At 39.5% G+C, this 24,122-nt stretch overlaps 1 protein-coding gene across 2 annotated transcripts in view; it reads right to left on the bottom strand.

Moving 5' to 3' along the window:
• The window catches only part of LOC130921326 (low-density lipoprotein receptor-related protein 1-like), a 338,897-nt gene that overhangs the window by 169,622 nt on the left and 145,153 nt on the right, over positions 1–24,122 (bottom strand). For both annotated transcript variants that reach the window (XM_057845057.1, XM_057845058.1), the window contains exons 7-8: positions 11,021–11,183; positions 4,333–4,555 (exon numbers count right to left, since the gene is read on the bottom strand). In XM_057845057.1, coding sequence (XP_057701040.1) covers positions 4,333–4,555; positions 11,021–11,183 — 386 coding nt within the window. The remainder of the gene's footprint in view (positions 1–4,332; positions 4,556–11,020; positions 11,184–24,122) is intronic.

The following is a 24,122-nucleotide window of genomic DNA, read 5'->3' as shown; positions in this document are numbered from 1 at the left end:
ACTGACTATGCCATTTCTGTTTGTTATTTATAATGTTTTGTGTTTGTCACTGAATAAACAGGTCGGTTTCATGTTACCAACCGTTGTGTGTTATTCAAACTCACCTAATTCAGCTGGCTAGTTGTTATCAAGATTACTAAAACTCTTTTCAACATGAGTCTGACAACTAAGTAAGTAGGCTAAATAACTTTGCTCAGATAGGCCGGTATCGGTATCGGCCGGTATCGGTATCGGATCAATAATGCAAAACAATATTGGTAACGGATCAGAAGTGCAAAAACCTCGATCGGGACATCCCTAATTATATCAGCATGAAATCGGTGATTTACACCCCTATTGATGATGGGGAACAGTCTTATGTAGTATTTTTTTTTCAAATTTAGGCTCATCTAACATAGAAATGATGAAATCTGTCTGACACTGATATCAGTGATTCCCAAGAAAACTCCATCCATCCATTTTCACTTTTCATCATTAGGCTCTGTGGCTGCGCTGGAGCCTATCCCAGCAGACTTCAGGCAAGAAGCAGACTGCATTTGAATGCTACTGTCAGGGGACAGAACGATTTGTTATTGTTTTTCTTGCAATACTGTATATGTCTGCTGCATTATACAGAAAACAAATTTGAATTTTTTGTGGCCTACGTGGGGCAGAATATTAAAAACATTTGTCTGTTCCCTTAATTTTATTTACTTAGAAAGTGTTCAGTGTCTTGTGCCTAATAAAATATCTGGCATGTGTACAGTGTGTCCACAAACTAACTCTATAAAACAATTTGACAAACATGTAAATGTGCTTTGTTTTAAATAGCAGCACGAGAACACACATAAAATCACTATCTGACATTCATAGTCGCCCATACAGGATCATTTGTGGGTAAAGTAAAATGTGACAGAGGTACTGTTTCTATGGTAACCTTCCGAACTCAACCAGATGATGCAAAAAAAGGGGTTTAGCGACTTGAACTGCCTTTCAGTTGAGTGCAACAAATGAAAGCTCTTTGCTGCAGACGGTGACCCGACCATCAAAGATAGGAATGTGACGTTAGGAGAAAGACTCAGATCTCAACTGGTCAATAAATGATGGAGCCACATACAGGCATACACGCACACACAACTCGATTTGGGAGCTCACTGAAAGAGACAGAGACTTATTTCCCAGTCTTATCACAAGCTGAAAGACAGGGTGCTGCTATGGTGACAGGGACTGCAAATCCATTATTTTAAGGACACCATTTTTTGTATCTCTATTCATCCCAAATTACTGTCTGTAGTGTAGACAGCGAGACTTGGACTAACATTGATGTCCAAGGCCTGGCGATATAATTAGGTACACCTTCAGGTTTGACGACATGAACCACAAACGCTGCGTGTATTAACTATTAACAATTATACCCTTGGTATTAGAATCATCATTTGTTTAATTATGTTGTTTGATTTTGTACTAGCTACCAGATTAATAATGCCTTTACGAATCCACCCATGCAACCCTATCAATTTGAACCCGCGAGGAACATTAATGAGCACGACAGCACTGTCGATATTTCACAAAACGGGCAGCAAAAGCAAAATGAACAGGAAAGACAGGATGAGACGTGACAAGAGTAGAGAAAAAAAAGTGTTCTGCCAAAATGTGCTGCACCGGCGAAACGTCCTACAATAGGCGAATTTGACACCCAAAATACTGGACTGTCTCAGGAAATTAGAATATTGTGTATTCTAATTTCCTGAGACAGTCCTGTATATATACACAGGACTGTCTCAAAAAATTAGAATATTGTGTATTCTAATTTTCTGAGACAGTCCAGTACTACCGTGCGCTTTCAGCTTGTTTTGTTTAAATGCGTACAGACAGAACATATTAAAGATGCCTTAAGAAAAACACTTAAATGTAGTAATACAATGGGGCAAATAAGTATCTAGTCAACCACTAACTCTGCAAGTTCTGCCACTTGAAAATATTAGAGAGGCCTGTAATTGTCAACATGGGTAAACCTCAACCATGAGAAACAGAATGTGGGGAAAAAAACCCAGAAAATCACATCGTTTGATTTTTAAAGAATTTATTTGCAAATCATGGTGGAAAATAAGTATTTGGTCAATACCAAAAGTTCGTCTCAATACTTTGTTATGTACCCTTTGTTGGCAATAACAGAGGCCAAACGTTTTCTGTAACTCTTCACAAGCTTTTCACACACTCTTGCTGGTATTTTGGCCCATTCGTCCATGCAGATCTCCTCTAGAGCAGTGATGTTTTGGGGCTGTCATTGGGCAACACGGACTTTCAACTCCATCCACAGATTTTCTATGGGGTTGAGATCTGGAGACTGACTAGGCCACTCCAGGACCTTGAAATGCTTCTTATGAAGCCACTCCTTTGTTGCGCTGGCTGTGTGTTTGGGATCACTGTCATGCTGAAAGACCCAGCCACGTCTCATGTTCAATGCTCTTGCTGATGGAAGGAGATTTTCACTCAAAATCTCTCGATACATGGCCCCATTTATTCTTTCCTTTTCACAAATCAGTCGTACTGGTCCCTTTGCAGAAAAACAGCCCCAAAGCATGATGCCTCTACCCCCATGCTTCACAGTGGGTATGGTGTTCTTCGGATGCAATTCAGTATCATTTCTCCTCCAAACACAAGAACCTGTGTTACTATCAAAAAGTTCTATTTTGGTTTCATCTGACCATAACACCTTCTCCCAGTCCTCTGCTGGATCATCCAAATGCTCTCTAGCGAACCGCAGACGGGCCTGGACGTGCGTGTACTTTCTTCAGCCGGGGGACACGTCTGGCAGTGCAGGATTTGAGTCCGTGGCGGCGCATTTTTTTTACTGATAGTAGCCTTTGTTACTGTGGTCCCAGCTCTCTGTAGGTCATTCACTTTGTTCCCCTGTGTGGTTATGGGATTTTTGCTCACCGTTCTTGTTATCATTTTGATGCCATGGGGTGAGATTTTGCATGGAGCCCCAGATATAGGGAGATTATCATTGGTCTTGTATGTCTTCCATTTTCTAATAATAGCTCCCACAGTTGATTTCTTTACACCAACCGTTTTACCTATTGCAGATTCAGTCTTCCCAGCCTGGTGCAGGTCTACAATTTTGTTGCTGGTGTCCTTCGACAGCTCTTTGGTCTTGGCCATAGTGCAGTTTGGAGTGTGACTGACTGAGCTTGTGGACAGGTGTCTTTTATACCGATAATGAGTTAAAACAGGTGCCATTAATACAGGTAACGAGTGGAGCCTCGTTAGACCTCGTTAGAAGAAGTTAGACCTCTTTGACAGCCAGAAATCTTGCTTGATTGTAGGTGACCAAATACTCATTTTCCACTCTAATTTGGAAATAAATTCTTTAAAAATCAAACAATGTGATTTTCTGTTTTTTCCCCCCACATTCTGTCTCTCATGGTTGAGGTTTACCCATTTTGACAATTACTGCCCTCTCTAATCTTTTTAAGTAGCAGAATTTGCACAATTGGTGGTTGACTAAATACTTATTTGCCCCACTGTATCAAATAAAGGTGGTTTAAATGTGCTATGTGACTAATGCGGTCAACAGATAAACAATCTGCTTTAAAGCTACCACAAAAAAACATGATGCTTAAAAGTATAAGAAGGAAACACTTGGAAAAAGTATTTTGATGCAGTAAAAAGGTAATAAAACAATCAATAAAATTGCAACTAGTAAGTACAGTACTTGCCGCTTTTAACTGATGAGAGCATGTGTTGGATACCTCGCCAGTAACCCGGTAGTATTTGTCGAGTGACAGTGACAATCTACGTCATCACCCCGAGCCATAAATCATGGCGCTCTCTGTAGGTCAAAACATGTACTAATTTTTATAGATTTTTTTTTTAAATCAATGGCAATATGTTATGTGTATTGTGGCTTATTAGAGACTACAAGACTTTACAGGACAAGTCTGAGGTTCCCTTTAAAGTCGACATAGCATAATCTATAGAATGCACCTATTTAATATTTAGAGTTTAATTTAAACATGTCAGTACCATGTTATCCTTTTTTTAACATTATCTCGTTTGAAGGACAATGACAATAAAGGGAGCGCACACAAGCCCACGCAGCCAAAGTGCCACACACATGTGCCCAGAAGCTTATTGGCTATAAATGAAAGCCATTACTTCCAACAGATCTCAGTAAACGTCACGGTAACAGCTCTCAGAGGCAACCCGCACGGAACATTAACCACCTTGATATTAGACACGATTAATCAGCTGCTCGGATGAAAAAGCGAATGCCCTCCATCTTTTCTATGCCCATTTTTCACCGAGCAGACGGCAGACATGTCGACGTGATCAGGGTTATGCCCTTACCAGTAAGCCTTGAATGATGGTGTGCCGATTCTTCCCTTCATAGTCCACCACTTCAATGTAGTCCAAATAGGCATCTGCCCAATAAACCAGCCTGCTGACCAGGTCCAGCGTGATGCCATGGGGGAATACAATTTTACTGTCCACAAGTTTGGTACGGTTCTGGCCATCCATGTCACATCTCTCCACCTTGGGAATCTGACCGTAGTCTGTGAAGAACACTTTTCTAAGGAGAGACACAGACGGGGACCTTATTGAGGGTGGCTCCGCACTTAAGTTGGCACATGATGAATTTTGAAATGGGAGTATCTCACTGTTTCACTATACCTTATAAAATATGCCTAGCAACATATTTAAAAAAAAAAAAGTCACAAAATGTTTGTATATTGCATCATAGACTTCACCATCAGTTGACTAGACAGCTTCCACAGAAATTGCCCCACGCCTTCCCGGAGCGGGCCGACCCAGGCAGAGTGTTGAGTTGGCTTTCATTGTGATGAACACACACGCTGCGTTCTAACGCCGGACTTAGGTGGAAAAAGATCGAAAGCTTTACTGCATACAAGCAGACAGGAGTGTCTCAAGAGTGATTTGGTCGAGGATTCAAGGTAATTATTATATAAAATAGCACCAAGCATGCACTTTGAAACGTGAAAAAAAATGAATGGGAAAAAAATTAGCGTAACTTTAGCTTGAAATATTTAAGTAAAATGAACGATAACTGCCAGTTTTTCTGCTTTTAACCAAGAATCTAGACTGTTTTATGTTCATATCTATAGAAATTCCGGGATATACACACTTATTTACATGAATTTTCAACGTAAAAAGAAAGCTCTTTGTTTTGTGATGGCCGCCATGTTGCATTTTCAATCTAACTTTACATTCAAATGATCAGGTAATTCTTGGCCAACTGCCTGTTTTTTGGCAAAAAAAAAAATGTAAATTTGGATATTTCTGCATCCATACAAAAAAGTTTGCCTTTTACGTGTTTTATTTTATGTAACATTTCAATCTAAAAACAACGAGATAGCCAGGCCAGATTGCCAGCAAGACTTGCTGAGGCAATCTAACATCATAATTCAACCTAAATAAGTTGTGATTGTGTATAGAAATATGCAAATTTTCCTTTTGTTGAGTAAAATTAAGATGATTGTGCATACTTTCCTCAAGTATTAAGTTTCTGATGTGAAAATTGAGTGATTTATTAGCCGTTGAAAACCTGCACTGAATTAAATAAAAAAAAATTTTTAAAAACGGAAGTCGCTATTTTTGGCAAAAACTTATATGACTTGTTAAATATTATTATTGATCCTGAAAAATATAGGTGTTTATCTCTGCATTTGGTGATTTGCTGGCGGCTTTGGTTTTGAAAATATTTGAAGTCTAAGTTTTTGAAAATAGGCCCCCTACAGTTTGGCCGTGAGCCCCGTGTCCTGTCAACTGATAATGAAGTCTATTATTGCATAATGTACGTTTGGAAATGTTTTAGTAGAAAGTGAGAAAAATATAAGTCTTATGGTAAAAACTCGTCTGATCGGAAATTATTCATCTCCGGGTAAAAAGTGTTGCAAATCAATACAGTTTAAGTTATTTTTCCAAAAATGCAATGCAGTGAAAAATGTTTTGTTATTCCCTTCAAAGAAGCAGTTGTAAAGATTTGTTTTTGATCACTTAGGATGGAATTGTATTGTCATTGATTGTAGTCAAATGGAACATTTAACTGTCTGAGATTGCTTATGAATCAATCAGTGCTTTAGAAGCAGAATGTTTTATTTTAGTGAAGCATAAAGATGTTGCTTTTTATTTATTTTATTTGGTGACCATCACCATTCTTTTCTTAAGTCGTGACCTTATTTCTTGCTATATTAACTGGGTTGAACCGAATCGATATTTTTTTAGAACAGGGGTGGGCAAACCGGTCCTCGAGGGCCGCAGTGGGTCCTGGTCTTTGTTCCAACTGACCCAGCACAGATAGTATAACCAATGAGGTTTCAGCAGAAATGAGAAGCACCTGACTGCAATCGACTGTCGCATTTGTAAAACAGCAGATTGGTGAAAATGTGTCCTCTTAATGGGTTGCAACAAAAACCCGCACCCACTGCGGCCCTTTGTGGAATAGTTTGCCCACCCCTGTTTTAGAAGCATTATTTCAGTCTTCAGGGTGGAAAAAATGATTTTCCAATGGCTAAACTTATCGAATCAAATGTCACAATGGTATAAGAAAAAAAGCCAAGAAATGTATGTTTCGGGCATTCTCCGGTTTTGTTTGAGGTCAGATTTCTGTATTGAAGACGCCATGTCATAATTTCAGTAAAGATTTAAGCCAAAAATATGAAACCTTCAGTCATTCATCAATGTTCTGTACTACTTCTCCTAACAAGGATGGTGAGGGTGTTGAAGCCTATTCCAGCTGACTATAGGCGAGAGGAGGGGTACACCCTGAACTGGTTGCCAGCAACCAAATGGAAAAAAATTAAAGGGCAGGTGAAGATTTCATGAGCGTTTTACTCGGTTAAATTGTATTGAATGCATCATTCGCTGTCTCAAAACTTACATTACCAACAACATCGCTGCTGGCCGAGACTCTATGAGTGGCCCAAAAAACATGATTCTGCAAGGATTTGGACATGTTTTGTGGGAGTCAAGCAGAAAAACATCTCCCCGGCTCCTCGATCGCGTCTTTGTTTTCAACATTTCCGCGACGACAGCTTTGAAAGCCTAGGAGGATACAACCTTGGTTTTTCAAAGACTTAATAAGACCCTTACTGGCTTTTCTAATTCTAAAATTTGATGCAGTTCTGTTGTTATAGGAGGGCAAAACCAACTGCCTGTTCGTTGAAGTGCAACACGTTTTTTTGTTTTGTTGCATGCCTATCATAAGACAGCTGACACTGGAACCTTTTGGTACCTCATGATACGATACTGTTTGCGATACAAAGCTCACGATAACGGTGATCTGACGATATGGCGATACAACAATTATCCATACATTGGTCAGGAAATCATTCTAGGATATTGTAAAAAACACTAATAAACAGAAAAACAAGCTTCTGCTGTGAATTGGAATGAGTTTATCACTAGTAGACGTCCAATCCGTTTGAAGTGGGAATGAACATTCGTTCGTTCGCTGCCACCCTCGTCTATGGCCGTCAGCAGCCAATGCCAGGCAATGAGGTAATTTTGGGCTGTTTAAGGTCATTTACCTGTTGATTTTCAGTTACTTCCTATTGATTTTGGGGTATTTTATGGGTCACTTCCTGTTCATTTTGTGTTACAGAACAGGAAGTGACCTGGGAATCACCCAAAGGAATAGGCAGTGACTCAAACTCAACAGGAAATGACCTGGAAATGCCTTTAAATGAACAGCAAGTGACCTATAAATGCCCTGAAAATCTGACAGAATGACTGTGAATGCTCTGGTTTTGAATGAACGAAGACGTTCCCAATCTAAATGGATTGGGTGTCGAGCACCGTCAAGGCAGCCTTAGAGTTAACTGAGACACTATTATGGTGGAAGATTTTGGTAGCAACTTGTTGGTTCATTTTTTTTTTTTTTTAAAGACACTGACACCTTTTTAAAATCTCGATTCTTGCAGGAGCATATCGATAACCTTTTGGGATACAAATTATCACGATATATTACCATTCGATATTTTTTCACACCCCTAGCTGACAGCAGTGTTGTTTTCGTCAACGATGACTATAACGAAAATATTTCGTCGACGAACCATTTCTTTCATGACGATGACGAGACGATAAAAACGTATCTTAGGAGACCAAAACTTAAAGACACGAATGCCAGTTTTCGTCTGACAAGACGAGAAAGAGACGAAATGCGACATAGTTTTCGTCGCATATTCACAATGTGTGACATTTCATGTTTAGTTAGCCTGTCTGTAATTGTGTAATTCATGTGATGTGCTGCAACCCCCCAACTCACCCACTAGTCTGGTGTCCTAGCCAGTCTCCCCATTGCTTGTTTTGAGACACACACGGTAAGATTTGCCTTCTTATCTTGGCAAGAGAGAATATGCAATGTTGTTTTAGCCTTTAAAGGTCTGTGCTGAGTGCTAAAAGTAACTTGTAGCATTAGCATATCATTCACGTTCACGTTAGCATTAGGCTATTGCTAACGTTGAGCGTCCTCCTAGACTTTCGGACTTTATTTACATAGAGTTCGTGGCGTCCAGGTGGGAATAACTAATGGCGTACCGCAAGCAACACGTCACTTCCGCTCATTAATATTCATGACATTAGCTACTGTTGCTAAGTAGGGACAAGCCACCGTTTGTCCCTAATAGGAAATGAATGGAAATCGTGTACGAAGGAGATGTTTACAGAGCTAAACCTACCAATTCTCTCCGAAAATTATGTGTCTGGTGCCAAATTGACTGGCAAAGATGTGGAAGAACATAAAAATGTTCAGTTAAAGAAATGGCTTGAGTGTCGAAGGCTGAAAAAGACGAAAAAAACGAGCCGACCTAAGCATAGCTTCAGCTTTTTTATCGACGCGACTGACAATGACATTCTCCTGTTTCAACAAGCTATCCTTTACCATCAGCCCTGTCTTTCTTATATATCCTCTGGTTGTCCTACGTCTCTTACCGTTCTTTGGGGTAATTTAGTTAGCTTTGTGTAGCAATTGCAAATGCTACTCAGTGACAGCCAACGAACACTTTTAATTTTTTCATTGATAACACATCTTAATCCTATAATTTATTTATTACTAAAGTTGTTTTTTGTATATATATATATATATATAAGAGAAACGGTAACAGTGGCAGTCAGATACCATTGTAATTCTTTTCAGGTCATTCATTGTCAGACAGAAGCAGTACGGCACAACATTACGCTAAAAAAATAAGTTAAAAATATAAAAATGGCTTACCTCTTTGTCCTCTAAAAGACCATGTAAACTCAACATAATGTTTACTGCATATGAAACGTGAATGGATTCGCCGAGCTGGTGTTAAAGTCCGCGCAAGTTAATTCGGTCTTCACATTTTTTCCTCCCGAGTTTTTGGTTTCCGGAAACGTATGAAGAAAACATCCTTCATGTGTCGTAATGTCTAGAGTCGATTCTACAAGTTCCAAAAAAGCAATGCGTGATCGGCACGTTCGTTTTTGAAAGATTACCGGAGAATGGTAGCACAAATTATGTTGTGTCTATGCGAAGGTGGGTCTATAATGTCCCACTTTGGCTTTACTTCCGCTTTGCGATGCAACGTCACGGTCTAAAAATAGCCTGCGTGCGGTACGCCATTGAAAATAATGTCGCCTTTTGTTTTCCTGCTAAGTGTGTATTATGACGTGATAAATTTGTAGATGCTACAATATGTGCTCGTCTGTCAATGTTCATTGGAAACCTTTTCTTATTTTTGGAGTGAAAATTGCGAATTTTACAGAGGAAGATATTGAATTAACGTCGACTAAAACTAGACAAAATTATTCTGAGTTTTCGTCAACAAAAACTAGACGAAGACAAAAACGCATTTTGAAATGACTAAAATTTGACTAAGACTAATAAGTATTATCGTCCAAAAGACGAAAACTAAGACGAAAATTAAAATGGCTGCCAAAAACAACACTGGCTGACAGACTGTTTATTTGTGTCAATTTGACACGTTTCTTACTTGATCGCGACCTGATTTTTGTTGTTGTTGTTGCTTGCCTGTCATAAAACAGCTGAAATGTTGTCTATTCATGCCAATTTGATACCTTTATTACTTGATCGTGAACTGATTTTCGTTGTTGTTGTTGCTTGCCTGTCATAAGACAGCTGAAAGGTTGTCTATTCATGCCAATTTCAAATGTGTATTACTTGATCGTGAACTGTTTTTTGTTGTTGTTGCTTGCCTGTCGTATGACAGCTGACAGGTTGTCTATTCATGTCAATTTTATACATTTATGACTAGATCTATATAACTACTCGTCTGTTTTTGCAATTACTGGTAATTATATCACAGAATGACTGGGGAAAAAAAGGTTCAGAGTGAAATCACGATGCTAGACATAGGCCTACCACTCTTCCTTTCGTGAAGTGTCGGGCTGCCAACGGCATTATCACCAATGTCTGCTGTGCCGAATAAATCAGCGTCATCTGACGCCTCAGGTTCAAACATGTAGGAATTAATTGTCAATAATCTTTTCTGGAGGCCTTTGCCATCGTTAGCGTCACCAAAGAGCGATCCTGAATAGTTACAGTGGAAATATCACTGATATCGTTACTATGCTCGCTGTAGATAGTCTTCTGTTGTGTTTGGGAATTTACATCACACTTCCGAGTTTGGGAATGCAGTATTGGCGGAGTGCTAAAAAACGTAAGAAACGCACATGACATGGTTGTTTCGACGAACTCTTCCAAAGTTTACATTCATAAAATTACACCAAAATCCGAAAAGCTCTTCACCTGCCCTTTAAGCACAGTATCAACTGTGCATTTGTGTTTTATGCAGGAAACCATTTGCATTAGCAGGTTAAAACTTGAAAATGCATTGTCATAAAAGAAGTTTTATTTGAAAACCTACAGGGAGCCTGTACATCCTCTGTGCAGTTATAACTGAACCTTCTTAACACTTATTCTTGCTTTGTTTTTCCCTAGCGACTTGTGACATTGACTTTAGTGCCTTGAGTGCTCATAGGAGTAATCCAAGTTGCTTTATGTACACATAGAAAAAGCTATCACACTGACCCCATGGTTGGGTCCAGGGCGATGCCTTTGGGGTTGTAAAGCTCCTGGTCCAGAAGGGTGACACATGTCTGTCCATCCTTGTCACACACGAAGATCCTGTCGTCTACGTCATCCACAAAGTAGAAATTTCCGGTGAGCCAGTCGATGGCCATCTGTTCCACATCTGCACAGAAATTAGAATGAGTGGAATAAAAGGAGGGTAGGAGGGGGGAGAGGGAGGGCGGTGCAAAGAAACTTATTTTTAGTCCTTGAATTCCTGTGGGCCTGTAAAGAACATGAACATGTGATGTTGTTGTAAATACTTCTAGCAAGTAAGAGGTCATGATCACATGTTGAGGTAAGCTAAATGAGCCATCAAATTGATGAGTAGCTATGCACTAAATGCAAGCTGCCCATGTTTTCAGGTTTAGACAGAGGGCTGTTTGCCTGGCTGACAAATGAGATGACGAGCTCATAGTATCAAGTAGGGAAACATGTAATTCATATGTTCAGATGAGGTCAATCAAACAGGCTGCTTGCTATCAACAAAACACGCAAACTTCATGGGGAACTTGAGGGTTGGCTAAGGTCTGAATGTGTCAAGTTTGGGGAATGAAAACAAGTAAGACTACACCTTCATGCGCACTGCTCTGGATGTGGTGCCTGACGAACACATAGTGAGGGTGAGAGAAAAACAGTGGACAAATGGGGAAAAAAAAATCACAATATAAACGGAGCTTTTGATTACTTCCTCAGTACTTTCTTTCTTCTTTCCTTCCTCATGCCAGATGCTAGCCAAAAACTTCCAGGGATGACGTTGTGCGTTTACAGTTTACAATTAAATATTCTTATTAGCCCATAAATACCTGCAACATGAAGCAATTATCAGAGAATCCCAAAATTTGAAAAATAAGGTCCTAATCAAACCTTTTTTTCAAATTTGTAAAAGGAAAAGTCAAACGAATATGTGTAATAAGTGCTCTAATATCTATAACCCTTGCCAAATCCTGTTTTTTTTTCTCATGGAACCTGCAGCTGCATGTGTTGACTTGCATCCATCATTTTTTTTTTCAAAGAGAAATGTCAAAATTCTGAATTAGTCTCAAAATCATGAAATTTTAGGAGTATCAAATGTGATACATTTGGCAATAAAAGGTTAGGGTTGCAACTAAAGCCCTTTTCACACAGGGAAATTCCCATGTAAGGTGACGCGGGATTTATTCCTTTCACGAATGTAGAGATATTCCGAGAGTGACGCGGGTTGGACACTTTCACACACTTGTCCCGTGTGGCCCACTGGTGATCTCTGTGCGGGAAGGGCTGCTGGCACAATTTTATAACCCGGACAGTGCGTCGTTTTTGGTCGGCATCTGCTGTCACAATGTTGGTCAAATCGTGTTTTGTTCTGGATTAAATTCAAGCTCAACAAGACTGTATTTCAGCCCAGGCGATCCAAGAGAAGGGTGTCGTGAAGGAAAAATCCTGCTGGCTTTGTTTTCTTTTCTTATCTGCTCTCTGCCTACCACTTAGGTTAGTACTGTATTGGCCCGAATATAAGACGGCCCTGATTATAAGATGACCCCCTCTTTTTCAAGACTCAAGTTTGAAAAAAGACTTTTTAAACACCAAATTATTTTTTATACAGAAAATAATTACAGTATATCTGAAACAAATAATTATAACAATATATTTGAGAGAAAAAGCATGTTATTTTGCCTCATTCAAATCTTAATATATGAACATTTAAATATGTAAACTAAAGTGCAATCACATTCGTAAATGAATGGCTTCTGGTTTTTGAAATGTAAATAAACCAATCTATTGTGATAAAACAACAAAATTGCAATAACTGCATTAACCATCAAAGTGAGGTCTAACTGTAACTGTAACTGAAACAAATCTGAATAAGGAAAAACATTGCAATAAAATAATGACAACTGGTTAAACTTGAGAGTAGCTGAGATCTGTCATGACAGAACATTACTCAAGTTCAGCATTCGCTTCAAAGATATCTGGCGCCATCTAGCGTCGTGAATGGGTATGATGTCTAGACCCCGAATATAAGACGGCTCCCACTTTTTCAGTCTTATTTCAATGCAAAAAAATCTGTCTTATATTCGGGCCATTACGGCATTTTTGATCCCCGTCGACCTTCCGTCACGGACCCATTGTGTTATTGCCCCTTTTTTGCGATCGCGTGTATTTCTGTTTATATTTAATAAACCCTTGAATGCATCCCTCTGTTGTTTTTTGCTTTGAAGTACAACCTTGTTTCCACAGTAGCGGACCAGAACATCGGCAACAAAATAAACCACACATTTCCAAAGATGGACTCGCTTCCTTGGCTCTATGATCCCGTAGCATTTTAAGTTTAATTGAGCTATTTCCAGCTTGCTATGATGATAATTGCGGTGTTTGTTATCGCTTTTCGTCTTAAAGCCGAGTTATGCTTGACCTGCGCAGTGAAGGAAGACCCGATTTACGGCCCTCCACCGTAGCCTCTCCTGCTCCTTCTCAATTTTCTGACTTCACGTCGCGTCAACGTGTGTGACGTGGTGGAAATGGGCTGTGATTGGTCCGCACAGACTGTTGTTTCCGGTTCAGCGTAAAATCACCGCCATTGTCAAACATGATTTTGCTAGACGCAAAAATGGACCAAGCCGACAGGAGTGTCAACAAAGAGTGAGTATGACAACTTCTACAATGTCTCGTCAAGACATTATGAAGATTGCCAAATAGCAAGCAATTCGTGGGAGGAGATTGCTGAAAATACGGGGCTGGAGGTCAGCCAGTGATTGAATTAAAAAATGGAAGAACGACCGAGACAAGCATGTGTGTGTTCAGAATCGAATGGCCACACGAAGCGGTGACCCAGTCGGCCAACAACTGCCAGCTTTTTAACACTTTATGTCGTATTTTTGGTTGGTGCACTTCATCATTTATTGTGTGCATATGTTTGCTGTGAGTCTGTGACTTATTTACATGCAGGTTTGGTGTCAAAAGAGTTGTTTTGATGTTTAATTTTCAACAACAGACAGTTCACACTGGATACATCATCACTGACTGAGAGTGCCTCGGTGCTTTTATGATAACGTTAACATCAAGGCTTCTAACGCAGTTTTTGCCAGAAATCTGCTGTGGCTTCCCACAGGCTGGTTGTAGGACACGGCAAACAAATGGGGCTGGAGGGCTTTGCAGACCTCGGACAAAACGCTGGACGCAGTGCTCGATAGGGATGGGAATTGATAGGATTTTTACAATTCCGATTCCATTATCGATATTGCTTAACGATTCGATTCTTTATCGATTCTCTTATCGATTCTAATTTGGGGGGGGGGGGAAACAAACGTTTTGATTGGCATCGAGTTTGTTTAATCAGAAGTCACAACCTTACAAACTCACAACGAGGTCAAAAGAGGCCCAAAGCCTCAATATTAACTGTGGCAATAAGTGGCAAATGCACAAGAATGTGTAACATTTTACTGAAACATTTTTCTAATAGAAATAAAAAAATATTGGTATATATTGGCATATAGGTCATTGTTCTGCCGTTGGCAATATGTGTTAAAGCATGGGTCCCCAAACTTTGTCCTGTGAGGGCCACATAACTTTTACCTGATGAGGGGCCGGGGTCAGTTTGAACAGAACACAGACAAAGTGTGACGATTGCAGGAGTGCCGAAATGTAAAAAAATATTGTTTTTCAGAAAGCCGCAATCAAATAACCCTTTCTGGATTCTTCACGGAACAAAAGTAAATAAAATAAAAATAATAATATAATATAATATTAATAAATAATAATAACACTATTAATCAAATAGATAATAACCAAATAACCCTCTCTGAGTTCTTCACAGAAAAAGGCCAGAAAATAAATAACACTATTGAGAGAAAAAAAAAAAGTATTGTTAAGGGCCGGACCAAATGTGGGGGCGGGCCGTATCCGGCCCGCGGGCCGTAGTTTGGGGACCTCTGTTAAAGTGTATTATTTACCAGTATATTGAAATGAATGCTTTTTAGTTTTTGTGGCGCTTTCACGCTCAAGTGGGGGCCGTAGTTTGGGGACCTCTGTTAAAGTGTATTATTTACCAGTATATTGAAATGAATGCTTTTTAGTTTTTGTGGCGCTTTCACGCTCAAGTGGGGGCCGTAGTTTGGGGACCTCTGTTAAAGTGTATTATTTACCAGTATATTGAAATGAATGCTTTTTAGTTTTTGTGGCGCTTTCACGCTCAAGTGGGGGCGCCCTTGCGCTTCCTCACGCGAAGAAGAGCACGCTTACACGCGAAGAAGAAATGCCGCATCCAAGCGAGTGAGCGAGTTAGTGAGAGAAGGGTGTAGGTTCACTATCCTCTTCCCCTCACTATCCACTCGCTCTCGCTATATGATTGGCCGAAGAGTCGAAATGCTCTCCCGTGAAATGCCTGTTTAAAAATGTTCCCGTTGTTACTTCTTGCGTTCGCTTAAATGTGCCCATTTAAAAAGGAAAAGCGATGGATGATACTACACACAGAGCGTATTATTAACAAATGTTAAAGTTGTATAATCATATAGCGAGAATAAGGAACGTCACAGACAAGCGCAGACCCCCGCGAGTGGATAGTGAGGGGAATAGGATAGTGCGCCTACAAACACTGCTACGAGCCTACGTTCTTTTTTAATGTTTGTAAAATATCAACAGAGGCAACGCCTGTATGTATCATCTTTTGTGTTGTTGTGTGTTTCCACTCGCGATCAGACACTTAAATCCAGTTGTGTAGTGGTTTGAACGATGTGCTAATGCTAGCGAATGCATGCTAACCGTTTTGTTATCACAGTATTAGCAGCTAATCATCGCTGATTTACGTTGATGCAAACCTGTTTGTTATTGGGGACGAAATTGATTTGTTTCATTTCAATTTTTAGTTTCACTATTCAAGTGATGGTTGAATAAAGTCAGCAAATTATATCAACGTCTTCTGTATCCTCATTTGGGAGTTTAGCTAGCTGTATAGCCAGGACTAAGCCTGAGCGTCTCGGTGAGGACAGTGTTGTCGTATTCCCTCCCGATGCAGTTATCTCCACCTTCCCTCCCGATGCAGTTATGTCTACTTTGCAAGACTTTAAGTCGTTTTGTTGTAATTTTTCCTCGTGAAGTGAAGACACACTTTTGAGCGTTTGAACCTACTTGCTGTCATTATTATGCTTCCGGCTGCAATACTCGTGCTAAACCATCGTAACCTTTCATTTTCACCCTCTTTCCTGGTGAAATGTAGCCAAACTTTGGAGCGGGTGGTTCTTGGCGCCATGCTACTTTGATGCGTCTGAACAACAAGACACGTCACGACGCAATATGCGTCTTTAGGAATCGTTAAAGGGATCGTTCAGGCTTGTTCATTGTGATGTCGAGGCCTCGAAACACAAGGAACCGGTTCGGAACTGGAATCGGATTTCGATTCCCATCCCTAGTGCTCGATGCAAGTTTGAAGCTTGCCGCCACAGCTTGCTGTTTTCCACCCGAGGCTAGAACTCTCTGTGTGACATCAAAAGTCGGACAGACCGGCTTGAAACTGAGCCTCAACATTTGTATGATCAACATTTATTCAATGTTGATGAGCTGAAGGTCCACATTCAAGCGTTCCATCTTGCATTGTTTTTTGTTTTTTTTTCTCCGTTAAATTAAACTAGAGGAAGTCAACAAGCATGCCCCAAAACCGTACAAACATTACGCCAAACCCCTGTAGTGGCCTGGCGTTGAATTACAGATCAACGCGTTCCCTCACTGCAGAACTATCGAATGTTCATTGACGCTGTAGTCACTTCGCCGTCACCTCAACGCAGGAGCATAACTCAGGCTTTACTGCAGTGAGAGTGGAAGTGATGATCGGCCCGCCATGATATTTAAGTCACCAGCCATCGTGCTGCGACATGGTAATTTAACGCCTGCTTTTACGCACACCGCTTCCCGGGAAAGCCTTATACATTATACTAAGACGCGAACCGTGAAATGTCCGCGTAATCTCATTGTCAGTCTACCCGGGAAATTGTTTTCACATGCAACTGCTGCACGGTTAAATCCCGTGATATTCCGGGTGTTTCAGGCTGTGTGAAAGGGGTTTAAGATTATTTTCATAATCTTAATCGGATGATTAATTCAACGATTAATCGGACAACAGTCACTTTTTTCAATTACGGTCACAATTTACCTTGAAGTTGTTTTAGGCATTTTATATGTAACAATGAAGACAAAATGGATGACTAGTTAGTCAAAAATAGTAGTTTATTACTGCTTCCTAAATTACAGTAACTGTAGTCGACAATTGAATTGATTATCAAATTTGTTGGCAACTAATTTATTAATCGATGTTAATCGATTGGTTGTTGCAGCCTTATTAAGAAGCTAGTTTAGACAGATGCCCAAAAATTGGCAAAAATGTGAATTTTTGTTTTCCAAAGTAAAATCAGATTTCTCTTCATGTCCTTCTTTGACGAGCACAAAAATATTAGAAATCTTATAATATTTACAACTGAGAAGTTATATGGATGTTATAATTTCAAGAGTTTAGACAAGTTTAAGGTGAAGAAGGCCCAAAACGATTAATTGGTTCTCAAAATAGTTGTCGAATAATTTGATAATCGAATAGTTGTCGATTAATTGTTGCACCTTTTTATGGTTGAATGTGATCATTTGCAATCCGTGTTTATGGAGTTTAGTGCACCAAGTTTGAATTGTTAACAAAACTAAAGAAAAGCGCAGTAAGTACGGGTTTGTTTGTCGGACTAGATTTTTCGAAGGCAGGTTTTGTGCAATCATTGGCAGAACAAAGCTTTGGATTGCCAAACTTCTTTTCTGTGAAACTATGCACAAACACAATATAATAACCCTAACTCACAGGGGTGTTGTAAGACGATGGGTATGGTTAAAAGGGTGAAACTCATCTATTGTCACTTTAATGGTAGAAAAAGGGAAGATTATTTCCTTCATCACAATAGAAAACAATGGCTAAGTGCAAAATTGGTTTGTCTGAAGAAACCTGCAGTTTGGTTTGAAGAGAACAATAGCTTTGTTATTTAAACAGCAGGGGAAAAAAATAAAGATGCACGATAATATCGGTTACCATAATTACTGTATTTTTCGGACTATAAGTCGCAGTTTTTTTTCATAGTTTGGCTGGGGGTGCAACTTATACTCAGGAACAACTTATGTGTGAAATTATTGACACATTGTGATATCATTTCACATGTTATTTTGGTGTTTTGGAGTGACACTGAAGGTTTGATAAACTTGTTGCATGTTCTTTATGCTATAGTTATATGAATAACTTACTAGCTATGGCCACGTTCGCGTTCTGCCTTTGGCAATGTGTGTTCAATTGTATTATTGACTTTTTTATATTGAAATCCATGCTTTGAGTTTGTGGCGCTTTCAAACCCACGTGGGGGCGCACTTGCACTTGTTTACTTGAAGACGAGCGCTCACACGCCAGAAGAAGACGGACAGCTACGTAGCTGTGAGTGAGTGGGCGAGTTAGCGAGAGAGAAACACGGCTGCAAACCTATGTTCATTGTTTATGCTTTTAAAATATCTCTACAGAGGCAACGCCTGTGTGGATCATCTTTTCTGTTGTTGCTGTGTGTTTTCCACCCGCGATCGGACACTTAAAGCCAGTTGTGTGGTTGTATGAACGATGCGTTAATGCTAGCGAACGCATGCTAACCGTTTGTCATTGCTGTAAAAGCACGTAATGATCATTTATTTACGTCGATGCGAACCTGTCTGGCATCGAGGACGAAATTGATTCAGCAAATTATACGGACGTCCCGCATCGTCATTTGGGAGTTTAGCCCGCTGAATAGCCAGGACCAAGCCGTAGCGTCCTGGTGAGGACAGTATATTCGCATTTCGTTGTTCATGCACTGTACACTGTACACTTATTCAGCATGTTGTTCTCTATTGTATTTTTATATTAAATTGCCTTTCAAGATGACATGTCTGTTCTATGTGTTGGATTTTATCAAGTAAATTTCCCCCAAAAATGTGACTTATACCCCGGTGCGACTTGTATACGTTTTTTTCTCTTCGTTGGGCATTTTATGGCTGGTGCGACTTATACTCAGGTGCGACTTGTAATCCGAAAAAATACGGTATCAGTCAATAACGGCAATTACGACGCTACACTGATAATCCAGATTTTTTTAAAAATGCAAACGATAATGCTATCCAATAATTATATACTTGATTCAGCCTCCAAATGTTCGCAATCGACGCAGTTTTTTCCAGCTCTGCGCCGGCGCCTCCACCCCTCCTAAAGGCATTTCTGTGCAATTAAGCTTTTACTTTGTAAGTATTATTAATATCAATAAATAATATACTAGTACATTGTTTATATGTTGGAATTTACTACTTGTTCACATTTCATTTGGAAAAAGTAACAATAAATTCTATTTTTGCACAGTAACATTTTCTCTTGTGTATAATTTAAAATTGTATATGGCGGAAAACACAGACAAGACTGAAAAAGCAGTTTCTGCTCTTGCACCCCTCTTTAAAATAAACTGCTGTATTTTAAGCCAAAAGAACTGTTGTGTTTGACAGAACAATATGTCTATATGTTCCCATAGCAGATTCATGGCGGAATAAGCCCCCAAACTATTTTTAATTTGTCCGTTTTACCCTGGAAACCCCCGTTTACAGATATCGCGCAACCGCTTTTGTTTCTACCTAGCCATAAGAAGAGGGTAAGTAATCGTATTTATTATTTGAAATATCGGTCATTTTTAGCTTAGAATCATTAATTGATGTCTAATATTTAGTTTAATAAAAAATACGACTTTAAAGAATTATTCACTCGCATATTTTTAACTTTTAAACAAATTACGTCACAATGAAAAAATTGGCGTCTGTAAAAAAGTCACGAATATCTACCTCATAACTATCACTTAATTGTATTTTTTTTCGATACTGTCACATTTTCCACAATATTTTAGATGATAAAGTATCGATCCAGACAAAGAAAAATAGAAAAAAACAAACAAAACAAAAAAAACATTTAGCAGGGTAAATATATGAAAATGAAAATCTCTACCACTCCTTGATGTCTGCGATTTCTGCATGGCGACCCTTTTGATATTACCATGTTTCACCCGTAAAACCCCCCCCCCAAAAATCCAACTGTGGCCATTCATAGCTGTGTCTTGGCTCTCGCATGCTCTCACCTCCAGTTAGGGTTTAGCTGTTTTGATTTTTTTAAAAAAAATTTTAATGCCTCCTGTTAAAAAAAATTATTCCTCCAGAAAAATGAGATTTTATGCTTTCCAATGATGTATCACACATGCATATCTGACAATTTTGAAATTTGGCCAAATTGGGGGTCTCAGAGTGAAACTTCATGTTACCTGAGTGTTTTGCGCCATATATTCTTTTAATAGAATTATCAGGTTGACATTATTGGTTATCGGTTGGAAGGAGGAGGAAATTATTGGTTATCGTTATCAGTTGAAAAATGCGTTATCGTGCATAACTAGAAAAAAAAAATCGACATTCACACAAAAATGTCAAGGATTCATTCGAATGTACGCCCTCTGCAAAGTATCATGTAAAATGATGTTGTGTATTTTTATTTTTGATGCATAATCCTTCAAATCTTTATCTTTTATCAACAATAATTCTTGCTTTTGGCATAAGTGAAAATGATTTAAGTGTTAGTGGAAAGCGGGTCAAAACAAAAATATATTTGATTACCATAACAGAAATTGCAAGATATAATCATCAAATAAATCACTCTTATCAAGGCAAAATATCTAATACTATAAAAATCAGCCTTTGAGCTCTTCCATAATGAATACTATTAAAGATAAACCCGCTTGGGGAGAAAGTGAGCATGTGAATAACTTGTCATTGAAGACTAAATCAGATGTCTGGGATGACTTTGGGGTGACAATAGCCAGATATAATAACATTATGAATCGCTCTATTGCTTGCAAGTGCCCAAAGGAAATTTCTTTTGACACCTTCAATACTGGAACATAATTGATGAGTGTAGAGGAAACAAGATGATACTTGTAGAAGACTGCATGGAGCAACAACTGACCGATAAGTGCAATCTACAGTGGGGCAAATAAGTATTTAGTCAACCACTAATTGTGGAAGTTCTCCGACTTGAAAATATTAGAGAGGCCTGTAATTGTCAACATGGGTAAACCTCAACCATGAGAGACAGAATGTGGAGAAAAAAAAACAGAAAATGACATTGTTTGATTTTTAAAGAATTTATTTGCAAATCATGGTGGAAAATAAGTATTTGGTCAATACCAAAAGTTCATCTCAATACTTTGTTGTTTGTACCCTTTGTCGGCAATAAAATAACGGAGGCCAAACGTTTTCTGTAACTCTTTATAAGCTTTTCACACACTGTTGCTGGTATTTTGGCCCATTCCTCCATGCAGATCTCCTCTAGAGCAGTGATGTTTTGGGGCTGTCGTTGGGCAACACGGACTTTCAACTCCCTCCACAGATTTTCTATGGGGTTGAGATCTGGAGACTGGCTAGGCCACTCCAGGACCTTAAAATGCTTCTTAAGAAAGCCACTCCTTTGTTGCCCTGGCTGTGTGTTCGGGATCATTGTCATGCTGAAAGACCCAGCCACGTCTCATCTTCAATGCCCTTGCTGATCGAAGGAGATTTTGACTCAAAATCTCTCAATACATGGCCCCATTCGTTCATTCCTTTACACAGATCCGTCGTCCTGGTCCCTTTGCAGAAAAACAGCCCCAAAGCATGATGTTTTCACCAACATGCTTCACAGCGGGTATGGTGTTCTTCGGATGTAAGTCAGTATTCTTTCTCCTCCAAACACGAGAACCTGTGTTTCTACCAAAAAGTTCTATTTTGGTTTCACCTGACCATAACACATTCTCCCAGTCCTCTTCTGGATCATTCAAACGCTTTCGAGCGAACCACTGACGGGCCTGGACGTGTACTGGCTTCAGCAGGGGGACACGTCTGGCAGTGCAGGATTTGAGTCCCTGGCGGCGCATTGTTACTGATAGTAGCTTTTGTTACTGTGGTCCCAGCACTCTGTAGGTCATTCACTAGGTCCCCCCGCGTGGTTCTGGGATTTTTGCTCACCGTTCTTGTTATCATTTTGACTCCACGGGGTGAGATCTTGAATGGAGCCCCAGATCGAGGGAGATTATCAGTGGCCTTGTATGTCTTCTATTTTCGAATAATTGCTCCAACAGTTGATTTCTTTACACCAGGGATCCCCAAACTACGGCCCGTGGGCCAGATAGGGCCCGCCTCCACATTTGGTCCGGCCCCCTGAACAATACCAGAGAGCATTTTGACCCCCCCCCCCCCAATCGTGTTATTTATTTACTGGCTTTTTTTCTGTGAAGAACCCAAAGAGGGTTATTTGGTTATTATCTATTTAATTGATAGTGTTATTGTAGGAAAGCCCCGTTGCATGTTTGTGCTTTAGTTTGTTACTACGCTGGCCCTTTAATAAACGCGACGCGCGCACGAGTCATTTTCTCTCTTCCCTTCATTGCCGCGCACGAGTCACTTTTTCCTCCTTTCATTGCCTGCGGTTCGTTCCTCAAGCTGCCATCCTGTTTAGTGGCAATCCAAGTGTTGTGTGTGAATGAGAGAGGTGGATATATTGCAGAAGTGTGCCTTGGCAGTGCATAAACACGTTTGGCAGATGAGTTACCTGCTTAGGGTCCCTTATATTCGTTAGCCACCACGAGCTAACCGCTAGCCGCCGTGTGCTAACCATTAGCCGCTAGCATTAGCGCTACCCTTTGGCTACATGGTGGAGGCTGAATTTTGTTTGCTGCCAATTAACTTATCAAAATTGCTAGTTATTTTGCTGCTTGATGTGTATATGCTCATTATTGTGAATGATGAGCATTGTACGCATTATGTAAGCAGTGTAGTTGATTTATATTATATTTAATCTTGTTCCTGTTAATTTAGATATGTTTATAATACAGTATATTTATTATATTACTGACATGTTATATGGTTATCTTGTATTCACAGAAACCACAATACAACAAAATAAATGTCATACTCCTTTCATCATCATTAAAGGAAACAAATAAATCCTGAACATCCCCTGTTGATTCTCTGATCGGAGTCACAACTCCATAGCGTCGCCGGCTTTATACCACACACCCACAGAGGGATCCTTAGTCAAATTAACCCTCTTTTTCAGTTATTATTATTATTTATTATTATTATTATTATTATCATATAATATATTATTCTTTTATTTACTTTTGTTCTGTGAAGAATCCAAAAAGGGTTATTTGATCGTGGCTTTCTGAAAAACAATACATTTTTACATTTAGGCACTCCTGCAATCGTCACACTTTTTCTGTTACAAACTGACCCCGGCCCCTCATCAGAGAAGGGAAAAGTTATGTGGCCCCCACAGGAAAAAGTTTGGGGACCTCTGCTTTACAACAAGCGAAGAGTGAAGAGTTACAGAAAACGTTTGGCCTCCGTTATTGCCAACAAAGGGTACATAACAAATTATTGACATGAACTTTTGGTATTGATCAAATATTTTCCACCATGATTTGCAAATAAATTCTTTAAAAATCAAACAATGTGATTTTCAGTTTTTTTTCCCACATTCTGTCTCTCATGGTTGAGGTTGACCCATGTTGACAATTACAGGCCTCTCTAATCTTTTCAAGTAGGAGAACTTGCACAATTGGTGGTTGACTAAATACTTATTTGCCCCACTGTATCTGATTCAAATGCAAAACCTTTTGATTGATACGATATGTTGTTGTGACCGTAAATGGAGCACTTTGTTTTCCAGCTGCTTATTTTTCTTTCCTTCTATTTATGTGAATGACTGCTGAAATTTTGAAAGGGTTCTTGTTTTGCATGTGGCTGATGCAATATGCCTGCTGAACAATGGCTTCATGCTATTCCAATAGCTGTGTGCCAACACAGTGCAACAATCCTGAATCAAAGGCCAAGAAGGCCAAGCTCACGTCACTATAAATAATGAAAAATCTGTTTTAAAGCGGAGGCAAATGCATACTGCACATTTGATAAAACTGCAAGAGGAGAAACAAAATGCAAGTGAAAGGTCCCATGGGAAGCTTTTAGTTAAAGATCAAACTGT

Source organism: Corythoichthys intestinalis, chromosome 9 (genome assembly GCF_030265065.1).
Source record: "Corythoichthys intestinalis isolate RoL2023-P3 chromosome 9, ASM3026506v1, whole genome shotgun sequence".
NCBI lineage: Eukaryota > Metazoa > Chordata > Actinopteri > Syngnathiformes > Syngnathidae > Corythoichthys > Corythoichthys intestinalis.
Note: the sequence above shows the minus strand (reverse complement) of the source record. Positions and strands in the feature narration are given on the sequence as shown.